The sequence below is a fragment of the Opisthocomus hoazin genome, chromosome 13 (assembly GCF_030867145.1).
Source record: "Opisthocomus hoazin isolate bOpiHoa1 chromosome 13, bOpiHoa1.hap1, whole genome shotgun sequence".
Classification (NCBI taxonomy): domain Eukaryota; kingdom Metazoa; phylum Chordata; class Aves; order Opisthocomiformes; family Opisthocomidae; genus Opisthocomus; species Opisthocomus hoazin.
In genome coordinates, this window is record NC_134426.1 from 23,565,996 (window position 1) to 23,592,819 (window position 26,824).

At 40.1% G+C, this 26,824-nt stretch overlaps 1 protein-coding gene across 1 annotated transcript; it reads right to left on the reverse strand.

Moving 5' to 3' along the window:
• Window positions 1-2,295: 2,295 nt before the first annotated feature.
• FZD10 (frizzled class receptor 10) lies at window positions 2,296-4,503 on the reverse strand. The gene has a single exon (XM_009932481.2). The coding sequence runs from the start codon at window positions 4,501-4,503 to the stop codon at window positions 2,746-2,748; it is 1,758 nt and encodes a 585-aa protein (XP_009930783.2). The 3' UTR covers window positions 2,296-2,745.
• Between the last annotated feature and the right edge of the window lie 22,321 nt (window positions 4,504-26,824).

The following is a 26,824-nucleotide window of genomic DNA, read 5'->3' on the forward strand; positions in this document are numbered from 1 at the left end:
AGGGCCTAAGCTGACAACTGGTTAAAGTCAGAATGGCAGCAGGAATTCAGCCCCTGCTGAATATCTTTCTTCATTTTTTTCTCATCCAGAATCCTAGTAGCAGACTGTAAAAATACATGATCAGCAACAAAAGCAAGTCATTTTCTATGGTCTACAAAAATAGCGAGATGTTTATTTCAGTGGCTAATGTATTTTAGAGTGAAGCCTGAAACCATTCTCTGAACAAACCTGTCACTAGTAAAACCAGCACTAACCTCTACATCAGAGATGAAATTTATGTGAAGCAGATGATACATTACTGGCAAGGTGGCACACGCAATAACAAAGCACATATTTGAAGGATTTCTGTAGCAATTTGCAATACACAGGTTATTTTAAAACTTTGCATTTCTTAGGATCTTAACTAGATCTTAACAAGAACATACACAGATGCAAAGGCATTAATTTTACAGTTTCAGAAGTGGATTTGTTTAGTGTAATGTCCTGCTCTTGCTCAGAAGGGTGTACTCTTGACAGGATTAACTTCCAGGGCATCTAAAAGCTGTGTATCAAACAGTAGCAGATAGGCACAAAGGAAGAAAAATATATTTCGTCCTCCCCCAAAAGATAAATTTTATATTGAAAGCTGCTTTGCATATGGGCATTTTAGAACCAAAAGATTATCAATAATACCTGCAACTTCATTCTTGTCATTCAAGTCCCTAGTCATTGCTAGAAACATTTAAAAAGACTACAAGATGACAAAAAATCCTCTGTAGCACTGCACAGATAAATTGAAAAACCATGCCACTAAAAAAGATCCTTCTGTTATAAAGTTCCTAGCCACAAGATGACTGTTACGGGGATCCTCACTCTACCAAAGTCCATTAAGACCTCTTTTCTTTCTCTGATGAGATACTGATCAGGGAGTTTCTAGCACAGCCTGTGTGAGAAAGTGAGGTTATGTTACCATCCCACCAGGTGATCACGCAGCCTGTTAGTTAACTGCATGGAAAACTTCAGGTTCATAGAAAATCGTACTCCACTAAGAACTTTTTGAAAATGTATTTACAATTTTAACTTTATCAGACAGCTCTCCTAAAGTAGTATTCCAGTTCTATGTTTATATTTTATCTTTAAAAAAAGATTAAAAATTTATCTTTAAAAAATATAAAACATTATCTTCTTTCTCGCGATCTTCCCAAAGTCTTTTCCCAAGGAATAGTGATACTTTCAGTAGTCCTAAAAGGAAAAAAAAAAAAATCCCTGAAATGTACAACTGAATCGTATTCAAACGGTGCTGAAGCGAGCCAGCTATCTTCACCACGCTGAACATACCCATGCAAATTTTGCAGGGGTGTAAACCAAGGATCATTGTTGTAATCTCCGGGCTTTGTAAACAGGGTACTACTCTACAGCACTGCAGCTTTTCTACATCACGAAAGCATCTTCCCATTCGGTTTTCTCAGTTGCAGAGGCTCACAGGAAGGTGCAACTTCAAAATCCATTTATTTAATTCCAACTTGCCATTTCTTTTGAGTAAATTATTGCTCTGTCTGCTTATACTTGCAGGCAAGCATAACAACAACTATTATATTCGAAGTGTGCTTTTATCAAATAATCGAGAAAACAAGTTTATTAACCACAAAGCACATCAGAGAAAGTTTAGAACACACAATTATCAAACTAAAGAACATATTTTATTTTTAATAAAATAGTGGAGCATGAAAAATAATTGTATATTACAAGTATATACAGCACAAAACTGCGCACCCCCAGCACAGTAAAGAGCATCACTCTATACAAAGCTTCCCTTTGCAGAATCTAGTGCTTCTTGATCTATTCATAGTGAGAATTTGTTTAACAATAGAAAGAGTCAATAAGCCCTTTGGGTCTCTTTGAATTGATCCCCCCCTTTTTTTTTTGCACAAATCAGTCCAAACGTGTATAACATTGGCTTGATTTCCATTAAAAAGCCACAAAATGTAACACTAAAGGGTTTCTGAGGACTAGACCTCTTAGTTCTTTTGTTAAGAGATTTCTTTTGTTGTCTTTATGTACAGCAAAATACTTGTTTCTCTTTTCATGTCATGGTAAGAAAAAAAATGTATTGCACATTATTCTTATTCACAAAGTTTGTGTCTGGTGTAGGAAGTTTCTCTTTTAGTGAAAGAATATTGGTGAGCATTATAGATTGAACCTATTTTTAGGCACTCCAAACCCACCAGGCTGAGATGAGGATTTCTCTCTTTCTCTCTCTTCTTTTTTTTTAAAAAAAGTTAGCATGGAAGTTGCTTTTGCAGACGGCAACTCACTGAGGACAGGCCTCTCCGGGTCCTGCAGAGACAATGCTCACTTGGGCACTTTTAAACTAAAATCATTGCTCCATAAAACTTGACTACACCTTGTTACTCAGAAACCTGTCGAAAATCCAGCTCAGCTACATGAAAAAGTTAAATAGGGTGGGTGGGTTTTGTTGTTTGTTTTCAAAAAAATACATCTGAGGGCTGGATTAAGTACATAACTACAAATTAGTAACAGAATAGACTGTTGTAATTCACAATATTTCTTTCACTGAAAACCTTTCCATAAGTACATTTACCTTCAATTTTTCACCAGGTCCTGAATTCAGCGTGGTACATTTTTTGCCTTGAGATATTAAACTGTTCTCTGACAAAAAAAGCACCATTTACTTTTTAACTTCTGACTGTTGCTGTGAACATTTGTAAGTCTGTAAGGTGAGATACAGTCTTTTCTAAAACCTGGTCACACACAAGTGGGTGGTTGTAATGTTGATTCATATTTTGCAAGGTGAGTTTTCTGGGGATGTTGAGGTTTTTTGTAGATTCCGCTGCTTGTAATAACACTTGCAGGTTTTCTCCTACTTCTCTTCTTTAATCTTCGACTACAGACATTCTGCCAGGACTGAAGAGTCTTGGAAGTCCAGATCCACATACCACTAGTAATGCCCACAACTAATAACATAAAAATTTTGACCATAAAAATTTCTACCGCTGGAATAGAGTTGTTCATCATGCAGTCTAAATTTTTAGTCTGATTGTTCATCTTGCATTTCTGTTGGGTTGCCACAATTTTCCAATAATCCATATTAAGTCTTTCATAAAAATAGCAAGCTATCACACAAGTTGCAGGCACCGTATACAAGACTGAGAAGACACCAATTCTGACCATAAGTTTCTCCAACTTGTCAGTATTTTCTCCACCTGTTTTCATCACCCGCCTGATGTGAAAAAGGGCCACAAAACCAGAAAGAATAAAAGAAGTGCCAATGATTAGATAACAAGCCAAAGGAATGAGTACAAACCCCGTCAAGGCATTCACATCCATACTTCCAACATAGCACAACCCTGTCAGCTCATCTCCAGCCACCCTTCTCATAACTAGGATCATTATGGTCTTCACAGCCGGAATGGCCCATGCTGCCAAATGAAAGTAGCTACTGTTTGCTTCAATTGCTTCATGCCCCCATTTTTTCCCAGCTGCCAGAAACCAAGTTAAAGTCAAGATCACCCACCACAAGGAACTTGCCATACCAAAGTAATACAGAACCAGGAACACAATGGTGCAGCCAGTGCTCTCCAGTCCTTCCTGGATGACATAGAGCTGGCCACTGTCCCTATCACAGGCAATACTTTCAGCACCTGAAAAGAGGCGAATAATGTACCCCACCGAGTAGACACAGTAGCACATTGAGAGGAAGATAATGGGCCTCTCGGGGTACTTGAAACGCTGAGGATCTATCAGAAAAGTGAGTACAGTAAAAGCACTGGAGAAGAAGCACAGAATGGACCAGATGGCAATCCAAATGACAGCAAATTGTTTGTCATCCTTGCTCCAGTAAACATCAACCCCTGGAGTGCAGAGTGGCGCGCAGGAAGCGCTCTTCTCCACGTGGTGGAACTTGCCCGGGTTTTCACAGGAGGTTCTGCTGAGGCTGTCCTTGTGCTGCTGCACATCGTGGCCACTGCTGGGCCGCTGTGGTCGAAACATGGGTGGCAGCATGCTGGATCCTCTGGGTGGCTCGTCTGATCCGTTGTTGGGGGCTTCCATGCACAGGTAATTGGGGTCGTTCTTGTTGGGCAGTTTGCTGCAGTCTAAGGAATCTGGCCATTTAAAATTGAACTGCTCCATAATAGGGGAGCATTTCAGCCTCGCCTGCTCACACATAACCCTGCAGGCTGGGATTGGTGTAGAAACCTGCTCTGTGCACATCGGGGCGTAGAGGGAGCAGAGGAAAAATTTCAGGTGGCTGTGGCAGCCGTACTCCACCAAGGGGGCAAACTCGTGCAGCTGAATGGCAGCTTCCCGCTGGTTCTCGTGCCCCATCAGGTTAGGCATCCTCGTCATGTTGTACCCGATATCCTTGCACATGGGGATTTCTATCGGCTGGCACCTCCCGTCGCCGGGGCGGTCGGTGTCTATGGAGCTTATCCCCGCGCAGCAGCGGGTCAGCCAGCCCAGCAGCAGCACGGTCCCGGCCAAGCTTCTCGGCGCTGGCCCCATGGCGGCGGCCGCAGCGGCGCGGGCAGCCACGCGTGGGGCCGGGGCGCGGGGCCGTGCGGGGCGGGACGGGGGCGGTGGTCACTTCAGCGGCCGCTCGGCTCCGGTCCGGCCCGGCATCGCCCCGGCCCTTCGGCGGGGAGCGCGGCGGCCGGCGGCCCGCAGGTCAGCATAGCCCGGGCCCCGCCGGCCGCTCGGCACTGGCCCCGGCCCTGCTCCGCCCCGCATCGGCCCCGCCGGCAGCGCGGCGGGGCGGGCGGGCAGCTCGGCGAACAACCAGGGAGAGGAGAAAGTACCCCCAGTCCACAGCTGCGCGAAACTTACTGCGGGGAGCCCGGCAACTTTCTTTTCCCCGGGCTTCCACTTTCGCGATCCGCCTTTCCGCCACCCTTCCTCCTCTTCCTCACCGCTGCTCCTGCGAAGCGCAGGCAGAGCGATGCCGGAGCAGTTTGGGTCTGGGCAGATCCGAGCAATCGCTGCTGCAACTTGCACAAGTCCCGGGCGGCTCTTGGATACCGCGGGTTCCTCCGGGGCTTTTCCTCTTCCTCGAACGGGTCGCAGCTCCGCACTTTCTTGCCGAGAGGTGGGGATTGGTTTATCCACGCGTAGGATAAAGGAGGAGGAGGAAATAGCTAAGCCATTGAAGAGGGGGGTCTGAAAGATCCCCCCCCCTTTCTCGCCGCCCTCCGGTCTGGGTTTGCGGTCGGTCTGCTCCCCGGCGCTGTGCCGAGCAGAGCGGGGCTGGCTCGGGTCTGCGTGTGCTGCCCGCTCCGCTCCCCCCGCACACGGCGGAGCTCCCGCGGCTGGACTGGAGCAGCTGGGGTTTTTAGGGGGCGGCTGAGTCCAAGGATAAAATAAAATTAAAAAAAAAAAAAAGAAAAAACAACCTGTGCAGGATCCGCCTCGCATACGACACCCACTTTGCATGAGAAAGGTGAGGCTGACACGGTGATTACTTTCCAATCACTCGGAACGCCTTGAAACCTCCTTAAGGACCCCTACAGGTTTGCCTTGATCAGCACAGATTAGAAAAAGCCCCATTTGTTTCTCTCTTCTTCTGTCTTTCCCTCCTTTCTCCTTCCCCTCCCGTTGCCCTCCCTCGAAAGTTTAACGAGATCTTTTCTCTGGCAGGCGTCAGCCCCCCCCCCCCCCCCCCCCCGCTCAGGTAGGAAGCCGGGCAGGGCCAGCGCCGCAGCCCCGGCGTCTCCCGACGAGGGGGCTGAAGTGGGGGGGGGGAGGAGGAGGAGGAGGATGCATTTTATGGCGAGCGCTATAAACTCTTCGCTGCCAGGGTCATAAAATATGGTTGCTTTCAGCCTGGAATCTCAGCTGTTTTCAAACGTCGTGCTTTGTCTCGAATTCCTAAATGCACGGGACAGGCAGGATTGCTGAAAAAGTACCTCCTTATGTTTCTAATCACAGTATGGCATCACTCGAAAAGTACCTTGTTTTGGGTTTTTTTTTTGTCCCCCCTTCTTTTCCTTAAATAAGAAACCCTAAGAGGACTAGAGACATACCCTTGTGAAAGTTACTTCATCCAGTATGGAAAAGATACTTACAGATTTTGGAGACAGAGATCACTCTAAAGTGAGTTGTATTTACTTTTTAAGTTAAGCTTTGAGATTTATTTTGCATATTGGTCTGTCAGAGCTAGAAGGAGGAGGTTAAATCCCGAGCCAAACTATAATTCACAATTTTACAGACCGAAAAGGAGCACTGTGATCAGAAGTCAAAAGATTACCTCTATTTCCGACCCCCCCCCCCCCCCCCCCCCCCTTTTTGAGCTTACTTTTAGCGAACGTACTAATGAAGAAGGAAAATCTCTATTTCTCTCCATTCATGCTCGCCCACACATACGGGGCTCCTCTCCATTAGTGCCTGTTTCTTATCGAAATGAACACGGATTCTCCTGGAAACTACCAAATCCCGCAGGGGCAGAGTTAATACCCCACCAGGCTCTAGAAAGGAAACTGTTGGCTTCCTCAATTGTGATAAGGGTGAAATGGATCCAAGCAAGGACAACAATCCCGGGCTCATGTTTGTCTTTGAAAACCCCGAAGATGTGGCTAGTTTTTGCCTAGGAGTGAAAGCCATCATAAAAACATTTTAAAACAGTAGTCCTTCTTTTTGTGGCTTTTCAGCGGATCGAGGAGATTATAAAGTATTGGTCTTGAGGGCTGACCTTTCCTTGGGCACTTTCAGATTCCTTAGGGAATGGTACAAAAGCAGGCAGTGCTATGTGCAAAAAAAGCTTTATTTATTTTAGTGTGTCTGTGTGTATGTATGTGTGTGTGAGAGAGTGTGTGTTGGGGCATTTCCATTCTTCATTAATCTAAGCCTGTTTTCTTAGTATTTGTATGCATCCTGATTCTTCTAGAGAGCTCAGCTGGGGGTGGTAGGGAAGCGTGGGGAAAGCTTTTACAAGGGACAAGTAAATTCTACTTTAAAAAGTAAAATTCAAATAATGCATAAGACGAACATATTCAATGTTTGTTTTGTTCAACTTGATTGTTTGGGAACTTGTTTTTCTTTTTTTTTTTTTCCCAACAAGTATTTTTGAAAAGCATATCATATAATCATTCACAATAAAGTAATCTGGAAAAAAAAAGTTAAATAAAACACAGCCTGTTTTCTTCTATAGCACTGATAGCAACCTTTTTCTCCTAAGAGGGAAAAAGAAATACAAATGAAAGTGAGAAAAAAAGGAGGAGGAACACCCAATCTTTGTAGCTGTGTCTCTCTTAATTGATCTTTTACGTGCCAATTTAAATCAGCTTTGTTTTTCTAGCCATTATTTTAGCCAACACATCCCACTTTAGATCAATTATTTTACTTTCTGTATTTTTACAGGGCTGTCTGGGGATATCTCCCATTCAACGAGCTTGAGTCAGTGAAACTAACAAATAGAACATTATTATAGAAAAATGAGAGCGCTGAGAAATCAGCAACTGGAAGATACCTCTGTAACTAATAAATGAAAAGAACCTTTTGATGGCTCCAGCTGAAAAGATATTTTATTTTATTTTTTTCTCCTGTGTGTGGGATTTGAGATGTGTGATTCTATGGAGCAGCCAGGCACCCCTGCTGCTAGGCCCTGGCTAGGAGTTGGCCCCCCTCTGGCAAATGTTATGGAGAATTGGGAGGAATTTTATGGCTGTCTTTTCCCTCAGCTCTTTTTTCTTTTGTCTTCTTTGAAGAATGACTTTAGACATTTTATTTACATATTTAACCATGGATGAAAGAGGAAAAAGAAAGCATTTGGGCCGTTGTGGGAATAGTGATATGTTTAAATTAATGGAAATCTTATTAGGCTTCTAAAATTTTAAGCAAAAGATTTTTAATGAAACTTTATAATTAAACATGATTTCAAATAATGTGTCAACTCACAGGAAAGATGCATTTCTCCCTCTAGCTATCCATCTCCCCACCTCCCAAAAATGTGCAGAAGAATCATCTGTATCTTAAAGTCCAGCTCTTCTTCTGTACCTTCAGCAAAAGATTAAAAACCCTGAATATTTAATAAGGCATGTCATAATTCAAACCATAACTAAATATTTTGTAGGTAAAGCAAACCATAAACAAGACAAGAAAAAAGGCACCACCACCCCTCATCCCTGCAATGGCAAAGTTTAATGCTGTGTAATCTACTGCAGTGACAGTGTAATAAAATACTTTGATATGGGTAATGGTGAAAATCAAAGTTGCATCTATTCTATACATGTTAGACTCAATGGAAATTACAGCGCTAGGCAAGGTTTTCTGAAATGGGATTAAAGAAAACCCAAATAATCCATTTGAGATAAAATGTTCTGACAGTTCAGCAGTAAAGAGAAATGAAATGATAGGCTTAGGGAGTTGAAGAGTTAATTAATACATTAAAGATTTTTAGTAGAATAGTATTAATTGCCTATGATTAACAGTTGTGTGTTATGACAGAACATGAACTAATTTTGACAGTCTTATATTTAAGAAGTCTGTAGCTATAAGTGTTTTTAAGGTTTAATGTTTTTGGCCAGCTGTTTGTTACACAAAAAATAGACATCAGGTTAATGTTAGTCCCGCTCAATAATCCTATCCTCATCTAGATTTGTATTCATTCATTCAGACACTTTTAACTGCTTACGTCTGACACATGTTTCATTCTGGTAACAAATTCTAATATACACATTTTTAAAAAAAAGCTGTAGAGAAGGTAGCAACTGCAAAAGAAAAAGATAACACACAGAAAAAGAAAGCTCATAACTATTTTAGCAATTTTACAAGCCTGCCTTTCTTACTGCATTTCCACTAGATATTCATTAAATTAAATGGCATGCAGAAAAATGTTTACTTTTTAAACCAAATGGGCTTATTTTTTCCTAGCCACAGAATCTTTGTAGCAGTTTTCCTCCAATATTTAAATAAGCATGTCTGCCTAATAGGACAGGCATACTGAGAAATATTCCCATGCAAGTGCAAATATTCACAATGCACAAAAGTTTTAATTACCTTAGAAAGCCACCACCACCACCAGTTAAAAGAATTAAAAACAAAAACAAATCATAAATGGATGAGTGGGTTCTATAGTATTGCTCTAATACAATTTAGCTGGCTATTTTAAGGGCACTTCCCTTGAAATGTGGTTTGAAATATTACCAAAGGTTCGACGGGGTGCATTAGTGTGAATTGCAAATCAGAACATTTCTTTAATCCCCTTTTCATGGCCTGGCTTCGGATCAGTGGCATCTAAGGGACTCCCCACTGATTCTGGCTCAGGAGGAACCATTCACTGGGGCAGCTTCCCTCCTCTATTCCCACAGTCCAGAAAACAACACCACAGACAGACACCCTCCAACTAAATTAGATTAAACTCCTTCTCTTCCACAGCACATTAGCCTTTTCACTGCCCAAGATTCATTATTCAGCTACTCCTAATTTAAAGATACAGTATTTTTCTCCTCTTAGGAACAAAAACAACAAACAAAATTAAAGCCAAAGCAGAATAAAAAAAGATTCCTGGTCAGAAATAAACCCAATAATTCTAAAACTACATAAAGATAGGAGAATAGCCTTTGCACTTTTACTCTAATATTACAGGGATATTATAATTCTAAGGCACAGGCCACAGCAGAAATCTCTATAGAGACTAAAGACAAGGACAGGCCTAGTAAAAAAGAAAATGCACACAGATTTTCTTTTCTTATATACACCATTCGGTAAACTTAATTCATTATTCTTTCTGCATGCATGGTTTGTGTATCTTGCACCCAAATCTAGACTGGTATAAGGCATAAATGTAGTGAAAACTGCATAGGATAGTGAGGATTAATTAGTTCTCTTCTAGTCATTTCCTCCCTTATTATCCATCTCTAACTTCTCCTTTCTCACTTTTCAAGATAAAACCAAGCTTTTAAAAACTCTCTCATTCAGGTATGAGTATGCACCTCTTCGCAAACACAAATGCAAGCAGCTAGCAATAGGCAGGAGAAGTGAGATCCCAAGCAAGTTGTCTCCAGGGTCTAGATGGCTATTGCTGCACTCATGGCATCAGGCGTTGCAGGCACACGAACCAGTTCCTAGGAATTCCCAATTCTGGGCACTATTTTATATAACCTACATTACTGGTGTGCCACCTGGATGGTGCAAAAGAAGAAAAGTTATTATCTCTGGCCCTTATTCTCTGGTTAAGAAAAAATGAACCACCCTGCTACAGGAGAATCTTTGCTCCTCATGCTGTTTTATAAAACATCACTTAAGTATCTTTCCAATAACATTCTAGCACAACTATTTGCAGCATCTAGCTTGGAGAGAATGGGTAAAGTAATTTTAGTTTTGTTCTTCTGGAAGATCCTGAAAGACACTCTTAGTGCCTGCAGCTCCTGGTTGTAGTTTCAGTGCCTCTCTAAATTAGCATCTAGATTATGGAAAAATGAGGGGGTAGATGAAAGCAATCTGAAGTGTACAGCAGTATTTCTGACACATGGATGTTGCCCTATTTTACTTGAGCTTGCAGCAGATGAAAGATGTTGTGTCTGGCTTTATTCAGTACACCAAGAGCCTTCATACCTAGGCAGTAATCGTGGCAGTCTCCCTTCTCTGCTAGTGAACTTTTGCAATACTGTAGTCTTCCTGCTGGCCGTGATCTCCTGAATATCATTCAGTTCAGGTTTCTCAATATTGTATCTTTTAATTGCCTGTGCAATGCCTTAAGCATTTTGGCACCTCTGGTGCAGGCAGGGACTTTAAGGAGTAAAATGATGGTAATAAATACATTTATTACTGCTATAGCAGAGGACAGCAAGATCTATTCCCCTAATGTTAAATATCATTCATGAATGTCCAAAGAAATATACAGAAGTCCATTTTTCTGAGAGTTACTCTACTTTGCTCATGTGAAAACTTGGTGAGAAATTTTGTAAAATTAGACCTTCTTGTGAAGGTTGCAGGACAGACTTACAGTTTTCAGGCCTAAAATCTCTAAACAAAGGGGTAATGTAGCCATAGGACAGGTCTGAGGATAGAGATTGTAGGAGGTTTAGTCTTTTTTCCTTCTATTCTTCTGTACTACTTGTTTTGGTGGTGGGAGAAATGGCCTGTGGGCATTGATGCAAAAGATGATTTCCAACTGCCTGTAACTGATGAAGTAGTCACATCCCAGCTTCTGTACCCATCCTATAATATTCAGAACAGACTGGGGACAGGCCAGAAGTCAAGATTTAGAATATGCAATTAGAAAGGAAGTGAGGTCTATCAGAAAGCTGCCAGGGTAAGCAAATGTGAGGTGAAGATCCCTGGTGCTTTGACATGAAACGTTTTCATCCTTAACCCCAGGATTTAAAAGCCTCAAAGATGCATTCTGTGTCCACCGCTCACATCCTATTTTACCGAACTAATCTTTTTTCAGTAGCTTAATTCTTAATTTTTTACACTTTTACAGCACTTTCTACATCGAAGTGTTGTTTAAACCTTTGTAAAGGTTACCAAACTTGTGTCGGTAGAAGGCAATAAATAGGATTACATATCCTTTTGGTACTTCTGTAGCTGGCCATATTCAAGAAATCATGAAGATGATGCACTTATCCAGAAACAAACAAAAAATCTGAATTTCCTCATATTTTCAGACTTCTACACTTCTCGGAATTGGTATGATAATTTAAAAAATGACCTAGAAATTTTGACCTACAAAATTTGAAAAATGTCCCTCATTGAAAATCAGTGACAGCTACGCACTTTAATTCTCTTAAATGCTTTTTGCAATATCCCTACTCCATAAGAAGATGGCATTGTCTTTCATCGACTGTTCAGCAGCAGAGAGTTGGGATGCAACAGACAGGTCAGTTCTATTTATCTTCTATCTTCCAAAATCATTCATTATTCTAGTATTATTTCTATGTTTTTTTGCTTCAGAAGACTAGTTTATACTTTCACAGTGCCTCACTTCATAATGCCTATATGTTTGTCCCATACAAGAAGAACAGAACAATTATAGAGTTTTATCAGTAGTCTCCAAACTGTCACACAAGGAAAACTAATGTAGTGGTGAACTTGTGTCAGCAATCTATTTAACGCATTTCAGATTATTTTTTAGTTTGGGAGGTAGGGAAAATTCCAGACCTCCCTATGTGAACCCTCATCTCTTTTCACCATCTCTAGCTTATATTGTTGTCTTAAGGTAATTTTTATTTGCACGATTCAATAACAGTATCCATTTGAACCTTTAACAGTCCTTGACCCAGTTTTATCTACCTAACTAAATGTCAAATGAATAGTAGTAATCCTCGGAGGAGCAACAGCAGCATATTGGAAGAGAGTTAGAAAGTGATTTACAACCGAATGCAAGGGCCTTTCTGGCCCAGCTGCAGCCCCTGAGAGTGTTGCAACAGCTGAAACGCAGCAGCTTTCTGACGGATCCTCCCTTTGTCCTTGTCTTTGACAATTCGCGATGTGAGCCAGAGGCCTAGGCCAGCTCCTTTGCCCACTGCAGAGGGTACCAGGATTCTTACATGTTCATTAAGTAAATGGTAAATGGTAATCTCTCAGGCCCTTTTACCCAACGGATAAAACAGCACTGCATGTTATACTGTATTGCCCTTGACAGTGAAAAGTGGTGGCAGCCACAGTAACACCCTTTTCTGGAGTTCTGAATAAAGATTTTCAAATCATTTTTCGTAAGACAGGCAAGAAATATTTACTTTCCCAATACTAGACTGATTTTTTTCGTTTATCACATTATCTATTCAGAAAGTTTTTACTCCAATGCTATTTAAAAAAAAAATCTGAAATAAAATCAGTTTGGAAACCTGCAATGTACGTTCTGTCACGCTTGATACAGACCACTGTAATAAAAACACAGCCTGATGTATGAGCCCTCTTAGCATGTAGCAAACAATCCTAGTGTAAGTTGCTTTCTTGTCTCAAGTTCAATTGTCTCCATAAGAGCCTTTTAAAACCAACTGTAATAGAGAGCCATGTCTCTCAGTGTTTTGCAAGTGTGAAGGAATTCATGCTTTTAAAATCCTTGTGTGGTATTGTAGGTAAGTCCTTTTATAATCAATATAAAGAAGGATAAAATGTGACACAAAATATGGACCCTGCATGAGAAACTGAAAGAAGAGCACAGTAAGAAATTAAATTCTGGCATTCTAATTCAAACCCCACTCTTTCTAGATTAATCTTTTACTTTCTCAGATGTTTACCAACACCTGTCATTCACTGGACAACACTCCAAAGCCAGGTCTGAAAGGCACATATGGCATGCATGGTACATATAGAATTGGCGAGCTTGTCTCCTTGCAACAGTGGATTCTTTGTTGATGATACCAAGATGGAGAGTATACCGTGGTCACTGCACGTTAATCCAGTGCCGGACAGTTGCTGTCTGGTGTGTACTTCTTGATTAGCAAAGAGAAGGAAGCAGAGTGTGCTACCGAAAGTCACTGAATGTCAACATTAGGGAACAGCTTTCTACAGACATGCAAGGATTTCTCCAACTTCTGCAGCCACATAGCAAATTTGTGTGCATTCTGCATCAGTGGAGTACAGGTGTGTACCAAGCAAGTCTCCCAATTTACTGCTGCTTAATCCTGCCTTGCAAACTCAGCAAATAGCCCTCAGCATATAGAACAAAATTCAGCTATTTTGGTTAAGCATGCTTAAAAAGAATCAGTGTAAATGGGGAGCTGCCTGAGCACACTAAAGCCCTGCATCAGTGCAGCTGTAAAAGTGCAGGTCTTTAACAGCAAAGTGAACTTTGCTGGCCACTGTCCTCTGAACTGGCCAGTGTAAAGCAGGCCAGAGCACGTGCAGTGTTGCAGTATGAAATGGCATGATATTTTCTTTTTCAGGTGGATAACCACCACTGTCAGGGCCAAATCCTGGTATTATTGGAAGCAAAGACTTTGCTGTGCTGTTCAGTGGAAGCAGCCATTGTCTTTCCAATCACATAATTCTTCAAAACTGCAGCTGTCGTGGCCCATTTCTATCATGGCACTGACCGACACCAGGATGGGTTTGGCTGGGCTTTGCTCCTGCTTCTTGTCTTATGTAAATTCTGTTTTCAACTATATTTTTCCTTGGTTTTCACCTCTAGTGCTATGTGATAATTCTTCAGAATATGGGTGTAGAATTCAAGAGAATACTGTGTAAATGGTCTGGGGCCTAAATTTCATTCTCATCTATACCAGAATAAAGCAATATCTACCTGAATTTCACTAGTGCTAGAAGGAGTGTCCAGCAGTTTGGGCTAAAAGAAATCTGACTTCCATGATGCAGTTATGCTTCTGTGATGGATCTGAACTAAAATCTAGTAATTCAAAGCTTCCCATGCATATATGGTAGGTATATGTTATTCCCCACAGGCATATGTTCTTCCCCAATATATAGTATCATATACTGAGGAAGTATCAATTCCACAATAACTTTGTGTTTGCCTATTCTTACACTTTTCCCTGGGCATCTGCTGGAGGCCACTGTCACAGGCAGCATATCGTGCTAGACAGACTTTTGGTTGACCTGCATCTCTGTTCTACATTCTTGTATTCTTAGGCACCATGAATGGGTGATATGGGTTTAATCACTGCTGTACGTTGCTTTTGGACATTCTCCATCTGGCATTTTAATTTTAAGGGTGTGATGGCATTCGCACAGTCTCTGAAGCAAGCATGAAATGTGAGAATTTTAAATACCATTGTTTGTAATGCTGTTTATTATTTCCAGATCACAAAAAAAGAGATGCTTTGTGTATCTGTCTCACCAGCAAGGGGCACAAGAGAGACTGATCCAGTAGTTGATCCAGTAGCAGGCATGTCAAATTTCACAAAATGAAAGTTGGTTCTGTCCAAAAGCCACAGCTGGCGTGTTTGTAGTACATTCTTTCTCTCATCTGATGACACTAAAAGGTACCGTAGCTGGTTGGAGGAATCTCTCTAACCTAGGATGTCAGTGCAGGACAAGAGAGACCTGGTTAGGCTGTGTTTTGGGCCAGTGTGTGCTGGCTATTTGAGCCCCAAATTCACTCACAGCCTAAACCAGAGTCCATCTCATGTCAGAAAACCCAACCCCTTCCTTTATCCTGGAACCCAGCTCATCATCCATAACCTGACAAGGCTGTATTTCCCATGTCAAAGCAGGAATTTGATAGAAATGTTAAAGCATTAGACTGAGAATCAGTCTGGCTCAAATTCACAAACTGTCAGCATGGTACAGAATAAGAAACATAAAGCTCTCTCATACAGTGAAGTTATACCAGCATGAAAAACAGTGAGGAAGTGTTACATTTAGCTCACTCTCAGATGTTCAGATTTTTTTTTCCTTTTTAGTTTATTATTATTATTATTAGGATATGACTGAAACAAGGTGGGAGAAAAGATCCGCTTAGTCTGAAATGCTTGTATCTGCGTAGGGAGGTGCACAGACAACAGCATGGTTTAAGTATAATGATATAGTATTACTGGAAAATGCTTCGGTGTGCACAAGCCCATTGTCTAACTTTGTGTTTTGCCTGTCTTTAAATGAAGAATCTTCTGCTTGATGTTAGTGAATGGGAAGTGCTCAGACACTGCAGTATTAGAATATACTATTACTTCATGAGAGAGTAATCAGAAAATTCAGACATTTGGGAAGATACAGATAGACCTTTTTAGATCGATTGCAAGTTCAGTACACGTAATATTCCAGTTTTGGCAATCTCATGTTCAAGAGCACAGAAACAGGGTTACATGTTGCACACATTAGGCAACCAAGTATACAGAATCAATTCAAAGCAGCTGTTGACGGTCAGAAATTTTAGGGGAGCTGTAGAGTGAATTCCTCCATCTATACATCTTTATTTGGAAAGGGGAATGCAGAGGAGGAGGGAATGAAAAATTGATACTGCTCTGTGCTCCAGATGAAAGAACAAACATAATTTTATTTTCTTTAATGACTGCACTGGATTCTGAAATTAAACCCAGCGGGTAAAAAGATCCTGTGCAGATTTCAAAAGAGATCATGTAGTCTGTCCATGTGCTAAGGCAGGCACATTTTTAAGCCCTGCCGTGTTCTGCAAAACTGAAAAAGGGTTATCCCTGTAAGCATTCTGCTTTTCAAAGCCATCTATCTCTCTCCACCTACCCCAAGTCGGTGGATATTCCAAAATAAATGTCATTCTAGCCTTAAATATCATTTTGTGGTTCCTCCCTCTAACTTTAGAAGGAGAATTCCTGTATACTCTGCATTAAATATTATTAGAGCTCAACATACAGACACCACTTCTTTTTTTTTTCAGCCTTTTAGCAGAGCCAGACATAAAAAAAAGAAAAAAGAAAAAGCAAAAAAAAACAAAAACAAAAAAACCCGGCCATATAAATAACTGAATATAATCCCCAGTACAGATTTTAAACCAACTGAACTGAGAACAGCTAACCTTCACTCTGAACTCACTCCAGCTGCAGGTTAATGCAGTTAATTGCAGAGCACCTGGTCTAAGCCTCAGGTATATGAATCATCCCCACAGCACACCTTTCAATCTTTTATTCTTATGTAATGCCCTGGGGCAGCTGACAGTGCCTGTTCAAGCTTTGTTCCTAGTGGGTGTGCCAATACGCTGTCAGAATTCCCTTACTATATGCAAAAGAAAGGCTGTACTTTAAAGTGAATGTGTGTATCTCCGAGGCTGTGGTTTGAGGATACGCTGTCTCCAGTAGCAAGACCGACTTAACACGTAGCTGCCTTCCCTCCAAAGGAGCCTCTGCCGCGGGTTGCTGCTCCCAGGCGAGGTGCACGTCCCACCAGTTTCGCTAACGCAGCTGTTTGTGGGGTCATGCTGTGAACAGCATCAGGAAATTGAGTCGTCTTAAAAATCAACCCTAACAATATTTACAGATTTTTAACACAAAAACAGCGCGTAACGTTAAGCTAGTATTGCTTCTGGAATCAGCACATTCTCAAATGGTGGCCTGAGAGTGTGGATACATAAAGCAATATGCATATATATATATATGTATACATGGGTGCTTTCATTTATATGTGTTTGTAAGACAAATATTTTTCAGTGTCTGTGTACATACACATTACTTAGGACACTCATACAATACACCCTTTTAAAACCATTGCTAGTCATCTTTTGTTTGGTTCAGTTCTTTTTTAACTCCGTAAGTGAATTGCATAGCCTTCATCCATGGAAAGCCTGTTCTTGGACACTGATTTATTTATAACATCAATAGTAAAAAGGCAAACTGAATTAACTGTTTACCTAAATACTATAATGTATATGCATACAACATATGTACAACCATGTGTGTTTTATGAATAAATATCTAAATACACATGCATTGGGCACTGAAATGCCTAGAGGGTCTTTTGGTATGGGTGAACTACTTGTAGATACTTGTGAGTTCTTGCTAGTCTGGGATTGATTACGTCCCGCTTATTAAAGTGGTTTGCATCTTCAAACTGGTAAATACAATTTTAAAAGGGTGGGACAATGTTTTGAAAATAGTTGGGCACTGCTTTATCTTGCACAGACATAGCTATGAAAGTACAATCTTATTTATCTTAACATATATTAACTGAACTACATTTCTTTACGTGGGTTTAATGGAATTGTGTCACATGACATCCTTCACCTATACGTGACAGATAGATAAAGAACATGAAACTGAGCGATATAGAAAAGATTAGTGGAGAAAAAGTTGTGAAGGCAAGTGAGCTGCATGGAACATGTACTTTATGCAGCAAACGAATGATAGCTTGTACAAGAATTGTATTATAAGAATGACAGTCTGGAAATTATAAAACTGCCCTCTCTTTGGCAATACTGATTTCTTGTTTCTTTGATGTGTGTTAGCACAGAAGATTAGGTTACTCCTTAAATTACACACAAATAACAATCAGACATTGTCACAACAATCTTGATGTTGTCATCTTTTCCATTATGCCATTCCACTACACTGGCTGGCAAACTACCACTCAAATATCAAAGTACATACTCATAACGATTAAGATTTCAAGCCACTTATTTTCTGTCTGCCTGATACTAATTTTTTTGCCTCTTGCTTCATTAAATGCCCTCATATATGTATGTTGCAAGTGTAAAATATGAATTTCTGATTTCATAGCATTTGATGTTTGCTTTGTCCAAGCATAATAAAGGAGCAAACCCAAGGGAAGTGTTTAGCTACGTACCGTAAACCTCCACCAGCAGGAGCCTTCTGAGAAACTGGGATACTAGCTTTTCAGACAAAAAAGGCCAAATCTGCTGTCACGGAAATCAACACCAGAACTCTTGCTGACTTGCATGGAGTCAGGGCTCTTTTGGAATGGTGGTGTTCAAATGCAGTTTTGGAGCCTACAGTGAGACCACACCTCAAGGGCGAGTGACAGACCCAAAAGAGCAGGGCATTCAGCTACCCTTACAGGCTACAGATGAGTTCCATTATACAGAACCATGAATTTCCATCTATGATGCCTGGCTTAGGATAGATAGTTATCTTTGATGACCCGTAGGAAGACTGGTTACTTTATCCTAAACTGTGAATAAGATTGAAGTAATCTAAATAGTTTCCCTAGCTGCGCTCTATTTACCATCAGTCACAGGGCATTAATCCAATCAATATTTAGACAATCTGAGGTCACTACTGTGTATCTTCCCCCTTCATAATCAGCATAGACTCCTTCAGTTGGGTGGGATACTTCGTCATATATTGTAATGACACAGATGTGCATCTACCCTGATGTGACAGGAGAATCCAAATCATGCAATTTATTATCTAAAATAGTCTACTTGAGTTCAGGCATAACTCACCTACTATAAATTAAGATCACCTTTCTGTAAGGGCCTGAACAAGGCCTGTGCATCGCTTAAGCTCTTTAAGTAATGCCAAAGTGATGCACAGTGGAGGATTTCACCATAAGAAATGGGGTGCCTCTTATATTCTGTCTCTAAAACAGAATATATTAAAAAGTCAGCACCAACTCAAAGTCCGTGATGTAAGTGGGAAGTTGCTCCAGCAACCCTAATTTTGTTCACTTATGGACTCTAGAGTTTAGTCTGATGCTTTTAATGTTTTTACTGCCCTTGGCTTTAGCTTTATTAAAAATTCAACTTGAAATTCAATTAGATGATACTCTATGTTAGTGGAGTAAATATAGTTTTATCATCAGTTTGGTTATTTGCTTCCCATTCTGCTTTTCCATGTCAAAAGAGCAAAATAATATAGTTACCATAATCTCCCTATTTCTACTGGTCCCAGGTATTCCTGCAGAATCTTTCTTCCAATTCTAGAATAAGTGTTTATAAAAATGCTGTGTCAAAGGTAAAGCAGAGAACAGACACATCTCTTCTTGGCTCTTATGATGAATGCTTGCTGACAAAGGTCATAAACTTATATAGCATCTATTCCAAACAAAAGCCTGCTATTATGTAGTGGGGGTTATCTGTAGCACAGGAAAGAAAAGAAGAATGCTTCCTCTTGTTTCTGTAGTTCAGTTTGATTGTATTACTATTTAGCTGATATTACAGTCATGGGGTTTTTTTAAAAGAAGGAAATAAAAAAAGCATGGACTTCATTTTGTTTAGCTTTTAATGTCTTGCCAAATGAATTAGCTGGAAGCACTCTATACTGACAAAATACAGTCTAAGCTGTTACAGTTCTGATTCATCTGTTGCTGTCCAGTCTCCCTTAAGAATTAACTTACTGTAGCCAAGGAAAGCTTTGGTCCACATCTATTAATCTTCCTTATTAGTGGAGATACTTCTTTGAGCCTGGGATCTCACTGCCTTATGAAATGGTAGGACAGGAGAAACCCACCCAAGTTTACGGGCTAAGACAAGTCATTAATCAATGCAAACAACAGTGCCATGCAGACAAGATTTAATAAGAAGAATGAATGGAACCAGCTAAGCCCCCAGGGACAGCTGAACCTAGTTCTCATTTTCTGTTTATTAAAACCATTCATATCAATTTGTCATTTGGAAGCATTTAGTTCATTCAAGAACAAGTGTAATTTAAAAATCCTATTAATAATACTTTAAAATACAGATTGTCAAATACATTACAGAGAGGTGATAAGGGAACGAGAGTGGCAGCTTTAAGATATCTAATTCCAGTCTCCGTGGAAGATTTACTAAAGGGTCAAGCTCACTTTTTCTGTAACTTCTCTGAAGCTAATGTAGTTAGAGAAGGCATGAACTTAGGAAAACACATCCATTCACTGCCCTCCAAAGGCCAGATACAAACTTCTCCGAAGTTGCTAAATTTATTTTTTTGTCAGTTTTCTGAGATTAATCTTTCCATTTGCTATAACTGGCTGTAAACTGAATTCAAGAAACTTGTAAGAGTGCCTGGAAACCTTAAAAAGCTTTTTTTTTCCTCAGGAGTAAGAAGCACCTGGCAAGCTCTTCCATTACTGAGACCAAAGCATACTCCTTCAGGCTAAAAGGCACTTGCTGTACTTTGCATACTTACTGCAGGTCTCCTTATCCGTGTTACTGAAAGGAGTCAAAACAGCCCTGCTTCACTGGGCAGAACTAAGTCAGGCCATTAACAGTTGTGGTCATTGCTCTTGTGAGAATGCTCTTTGCAAGACATTTAATGAGAAAATTTATCCAAAAAAGGTAAATTGCTGGCATGCTAGCCCTGTCACTTTTTTTTTCTCTGCATCAGTCCTTGTGCAAATGTATTTTCATGAATTAGAAGGATCACATTTGACTCAGTGTTCCACCTGTCTCTGCAGGGAGTTGTGCCTTCTGGGTTTGATCCAAAGCTTGTTGAAATGATACTCTCTTCATTTACTCGAACTACCTATAATTCAGACCCTACATAAATCAGCTTAAGAATATGACAAATGTCTGTTTGTGGACTTTAGGAGTATAATTGCCACAGAGCAAGTTGAGATGCAAACCAGAAGTTTTCCTGGTGTGGCCTTGGCTTTGCCTTACCCTTTTACATTCATTGCCAGTAAGCCAGACACTTCGCCCTAGCATAATATCCATCTTCACATATATAATTAGTATCACACCTACAGGCTCTGTTTCTTTTAAATAATCCTTTGATGAATGCTAGAGATATTAAGCATATTATTAGAAGGAGATGATGCTTAGAAGAAGCAAAAAATGCTATGCTTCCTGACTTTGTTATTTTGAATTATTGCATGGTAGAAAAAGAAAACAAAACCTTTTCTCTCTTCCAAAAGAATAGACGAAATGCTGCTACAGATTTGGCGGAACTGTTTCAGGTTCAAGTAGTTACTAATAATCTAAGGCAGGAAGGAGAGGAAAGGCAACCTCAAACTCTTGAAATATTCAATAAACTCATGGTTCAGGAATAGCTCAATGCATGACAGCCTATAAACCTCAAGGCTAGGAATTGAAACAACAGCTTGGTATGAAGTGACCAGACCAGACCTCCCTCCTTAAACTGAGAGACTACAGTACATGGTAAAGTTTTATAGCCCTAACAAGATCTTTAACAAATTAAAGCCACTGGAACTATGACTTTGTTCTTTCTTTTCAAGCTGCCCACCTTCCCATTCCTACCCAGCAGTGCTACTGCCCAATGGATGGTTTTAATTCAGGTCTCAGAATGGTACAAAGCTTGGAATTCATACAATAAATCTTTCAAAGAAGAATTTAGGTTTATTGGAGTTATTTAATTGTTGTAGAAGCTCCACTACAATAAATGAAGACTTCCGTCATTTTTGTCCCTTTGTTATAATTGACTAAATCTATTAGAATATATTCATAGCTGAGGGAAGACTGGGATCCTTGTGACTGCACTTCTATTTGCATTATTTATGTAGCAACAAGAACTAGATAAGGCAAAGAAATAAGATCCTTGATCATCATCTCCTTTGATCATCTCCCCCTTCCCCCACCACTTATGCAGCGCATACTATAGAGATATTTTGGTTCATAACTGGAGTTCTACATATCAGTTCCAGGCATACGACACCAAAATTTACCCAACACTTGAAGGTACATGGGGTTCCTATGTTCTGAGGCTTTTCTGTAGGATTATCTTTTTGACTGTGGCAATTCTAGTATGCCACCTAATGGCCTGCGAACTGCTGAGTGTACACACCTACAGTAAAAGCCATGTTGCCTTCCTGCCCAGTTAACAGACAATCAACATGCAGTGCAAGCATGAGAAGGAAACACAAATGATGTAAATACTTCTTCACCAGAAATCAATCTAAACTGTTCGTGTAGAAAAGATCTGGACCAGCAGCAGTTCAGTTTACCCTCAAAGACACACCAGCTCTCGGCACAGAACCCAGGATCTATCTGCTTTTACTCTTCCAGCTAGGCAGATGTGCCTGTGCAGTAGTTCCCATCGTGCTGTGGATGTTCAGTAATTTTATTTCTTTCCTTCCTCTAAGAACCTTCTGTTTTCTGTGAACTTTCACTGTTTAAATTCTCAGCCAAAGAAAGATGCCTGTCGGAACACAGGCAATGGTCCAAGGAAGTCCCTTTGCATACAAATATGAGACAGACACAGCAAGCATTTTCCTTCATTTTCAGTTTAAGTTTCAGCTTTAAATCACATTCCATAAACTGTCTTTTCATTTGTTCAGGATAGCTCTTAGTTTTAGTATGAGGCTACCAGAAAGTAGCAAATTGGTACCAAGACTTTGCATACTTAAAGGAAAGGGAAAGCACATTCATACACATAATAGGATGTAAGCCATCTCAGTGAGCAGTAAGCAAAGGCTAGGAAAATCCTTTCCTATTACATGTATGGAGATTTGGGTTTAGTTCTAGACGGTTTGCATTTTTAATTCATCATCAGGTTTGGCACCTGCCTTTCTAATGCTTACACAGGAGCCTAAGAATCAAACAGAAATCCTGAGGATGTTGCACTTGAAAACAGATCCGCATTTGTTAGGGAGCTTTCATGGTCCAGGTGTAAAATCTCCAATAAACATTAAACACAACTCAAACAGAGAAAAGCACCCCCTAGACTGACAAGTTGCTAACTACAAGGCCACACAGTACAAAGAAGCAGCTTCTGACATCAAGGCACATGGTATTCTTAACTGACACCCATAAAACTAAAATTAGTGAAAACACATTCTTCACCAAGGCTGGAGCTGCATTTACTGCACACTGAATAAAAATCCCCACAAAAGAAGAAGTTCCAGTTGCTCAGACTAAACTTGGAAATTACATGCCCGAAATATCCTTACTGCAGGTTTAAATCTTATTTAGTGAACTCTGGAAGGCTCTTCACTGACTTCAGTGATTATTCTCAAAAAAGTAAAACAAGCTTTTACCCCCCCAAAAATATAGACAGTAAGACTCTTCAGGATTTAAAAAACTGGAAGTTTTTAGGGTGTTGCTGCTCATTAAAACTGCAGGAGTGACAAATAGGTTTACTAGAATACGTAATGAAAGTCTATACTAATATTAGACCACTTCCACTTAACTGAACATTTCTTCACGATGAGTAGGAAAACATACTTTCCAATGACAAGTTTTTTTCACGTTTTCCATAATGCATCCCAACCATAAATGACATTTTGCTATGAGCTGCTAAATCTCTTACATAATGTCTTCTTTACACCACAGCTGATTTCCTAGAGTGTAATGTTTTGCATTTCATGACTTGTAAATTTAGCAGACTTTCTTTCCTAAGAGAAATTAATATAAACATTATGGAATATTTTACCTCTGATTGTCTCTAATTCCTTCTACAAAACTGTGTTTCTTTGATGACTGCATTAGTGAAGGAACATGTCTGCCAAGCCAAATGTTTGTATTTCCACTGAAAATTGTGTTATGATGCTGAAAAAGTGCAACAGAAAATCAAAGCTTAAAAAGGCAAAAAATTAGAAGCCAGGAGAATCTGGGAAGGAAAAGAGTGGGGACTCCCAACCAACACTGTTGTACAGTGCAGACAAGTGTAGTGATTGGCTCCCCTCACTATCTGACGGCCCGTTCTAAAATCCATCTCTATTGACTTTACTGGGCTTTGGATCAAGCTGTTAGCAGAGAAGTGCTCTAAGGAAATACATCTCTATGTGAAAAAATCTTCATAGCACGATGGTGGATAATACAATATTCTGATGTTCTTGAATATAATAACTCTCATAATCAGTGACTTCTTCTCTGGCTAGTCTGAAATTCTGTTTCTGTACTGTGAGTCTCTAACACCCGAAATGGAGCAGACAATGTGCACAGCAGACTGCATTGAGGAAATATACACACTCTTTTACATTCAGGTTCAAATGACAAGCAGTTAATGAACAATGTGTTAATGCATTGCAGTTACTGATTACAGAATGTAAGAGTTGAGTCTGGTGGTTTATAACCATAGCTTCTAAATGTCTATAGGGAATCTATTTATTTGTTGGCCCTCTCCTACAATTCCCAAGCTCTGAAACAGAAGTGCTGTGCAGAGGACTGTCTTGATGACTCGCAGTGAGAATAAAGTCATATTGCTTGAACTTTCATTAGGAGAACCAGTACTGAATACAACTATCTTTCCATCCATATAACAATGTTGACACAGATAATACCTCAAAAACCATTAACCATGTCTCCAGATCCAAAATGGTGTTTTTTCTTTTCCTGTAACTTACCGAGTTCTTTAATTTCATTGCAACAGATGCATTTTCATTTCATGATTCTACTGTACTTTATTACACTAGTCCAAACGAAGAGAAGACAGAGCATACCTAGAAGTCAACCGGGACATAAGAGTGATGGTGAGAAATATGGAAAGAATGTTATCTGCAAATAGCAATATAATTCATTTGTACATTTAGTTGTATATATACAAAAATAAAAATATGAACATGCTCCTTGAATTGCATCCTTTTGCATTTATGTTATCTGAAGTTTGCATATGCTTTTTTCTGTGTTGGATACTTTATTCTGTCTGAATGGTAGCCCATGGATCTCTTTTCACTTGTTCAGTTGGTTGAGCTTGAGTGTTTGTTCTTACTTCTGTCTACTCTAATAGATCATCTATTATATTCCAGTTTAAAGAAATGGTTAATCTCATATTATCCTATAACAGTAGTTTTAGCTGTGGTTGTCCATAAGCAGCACAGTGCCATAAGCACCCAAGGAATATTTCCCACTTAGAAGTTTTCATCAACAGGTGTAGCTTACTGTACACTGTTGCAGGAGATCCAGATACATGTGACCTATTAGAAGTAGTCCAGAAATCATCGATACTGGTGGTCACATACACAACGGCAACAGAGTTGCCGGGGCACAAGTTAATGCAGCCAGTGAGACTATTTACACGTTTTCAGAAGCTGACTTGGTTTCTGTGAGTCACGGAACCAAGGAAGCACACCACGTGCTGTCAGCCCTTGCACCTGCTTTGACACCAACACAGGGAAGAAGGGAACAGAAAATATGCATAACAGTGAGGGAAACCATGACTTCAGAAGGATATTGATATCATCCCTAGCTTTTAGTGTGTGTACCTCTGTGCCATAAGGCACAGACAGAATCTTGTAAAATAATTTTGCATAGGTACTCGGGCTTGGTTCTTTTTACACCTGTATAGCTGTGATTGTACAGAAAAATCCTCGTAAATATAGGGTCCTGTATCAGGGACTGAATACCTGTTGATAGTCAAGACTCAGACTGTCACAAAGCAGAAAAATCACATCAGTCCTGCGATGTCTTCCTGACTTGAATAACCTCAGGGCTTTACTGGAGGTACTTGCGTGGGCTATAAAATCGTAACCTTCCAAGATAAAGCAGCATGCCAGAAGTTTGGACTTGGTTCCTAGGAAATGCTGCGCAAGGTCCAAGAGGTGCTCCACTTCCACTGAGTAGGTGACAGTGCAAAGGCCCATGGCCTATACTCAAACAGGAGACCACTGCAGTTCAGACCCTCTCATTAACATCTTGCCACCACTAAGCTAAACTCAAATGTTGTGATAGCAGTATAAGGTTTTATAACACTTGGAAAAAAGTATTTCTTTTCTTACAAACTCCCCTGATACCAAATTTGGTAAGGTAAAAGCTGGAGGGGTGAAGCAGTGTGCCAGTAAAAGTTTGTTTTCTTCTGCCAAGGAAACTGCTGTTTAAAAGGCAGGCTCAATTAAAGGCAATGGATGTTACCTTGAGGAGCTACTTTGTTTACATTTCAAAGCCCTAGTCCTCTTGTTAGACTGATACTGTTTCATGCAGCTCCTTAATGAAAAGCATTTGTTTGGTATTATACCTCAGCAGCAAATTAGATTCTCCCAAGACAGTTTGACTGTGTGAGAAAACGTTTGTGACTGCCCAGACTTCTGTGGTGTCATTAAGATAATGACCCTCACCTCTGCACTTTCAAATGCTGTTCTCAAGGAAAACATAAAAATTATTCAGATCTATTACAAATTTAGAGGGTTTATCACCCCAAGTGGATTTAAGTAACTTATTTTCTCCCTGAATTGCTAAACTCCAATTGAAATAAATCACAATAGTGAAGATTTTGAAAGTTTTTCTTACCCACTAACTTTAACCAATGTCCCTTTCAGACTCTGACAGTGTCCGATTATAGCAAGAAGCAGTGGCAGCTTTTTCCAGGGGGCTTTGGAAGAGCTTTCGCTATACCGAGAAATCAAGATGATGGAAAAGTGGCAAGGAAAATGACTGCAACCATGTTAGGTATTTCCTGCCTCTTGCTTCTCTTGTATTGTTATTAAAAAAAAGGGTGCTCTCTGCTTCTACTGAGTATTTCCACTACTGATGGCTAGAAATGAAAGTAAAAGTCTACCTGTGAGTTACATTCAAAGAATCTTTGTGATAAGTTCCAGAGAAAGCCAGAAAAACTCCACTTAGCTTGAGGAGCAAACTGCTGTAATGTAAAATAGCTATAAAATGGTTACATACATGGAAGCTAGTGAGGAAATATTT

Excerpts from the sequence above, each read along its gene's own strand:
- FZD10 (XM_009932481.2), bottom strand. The coding sequence starts at position 4,503 with ATGGGGCCAGCGCCGAGAAGCTTGGCCGGGACCGTGCTGCTGCTGGGC.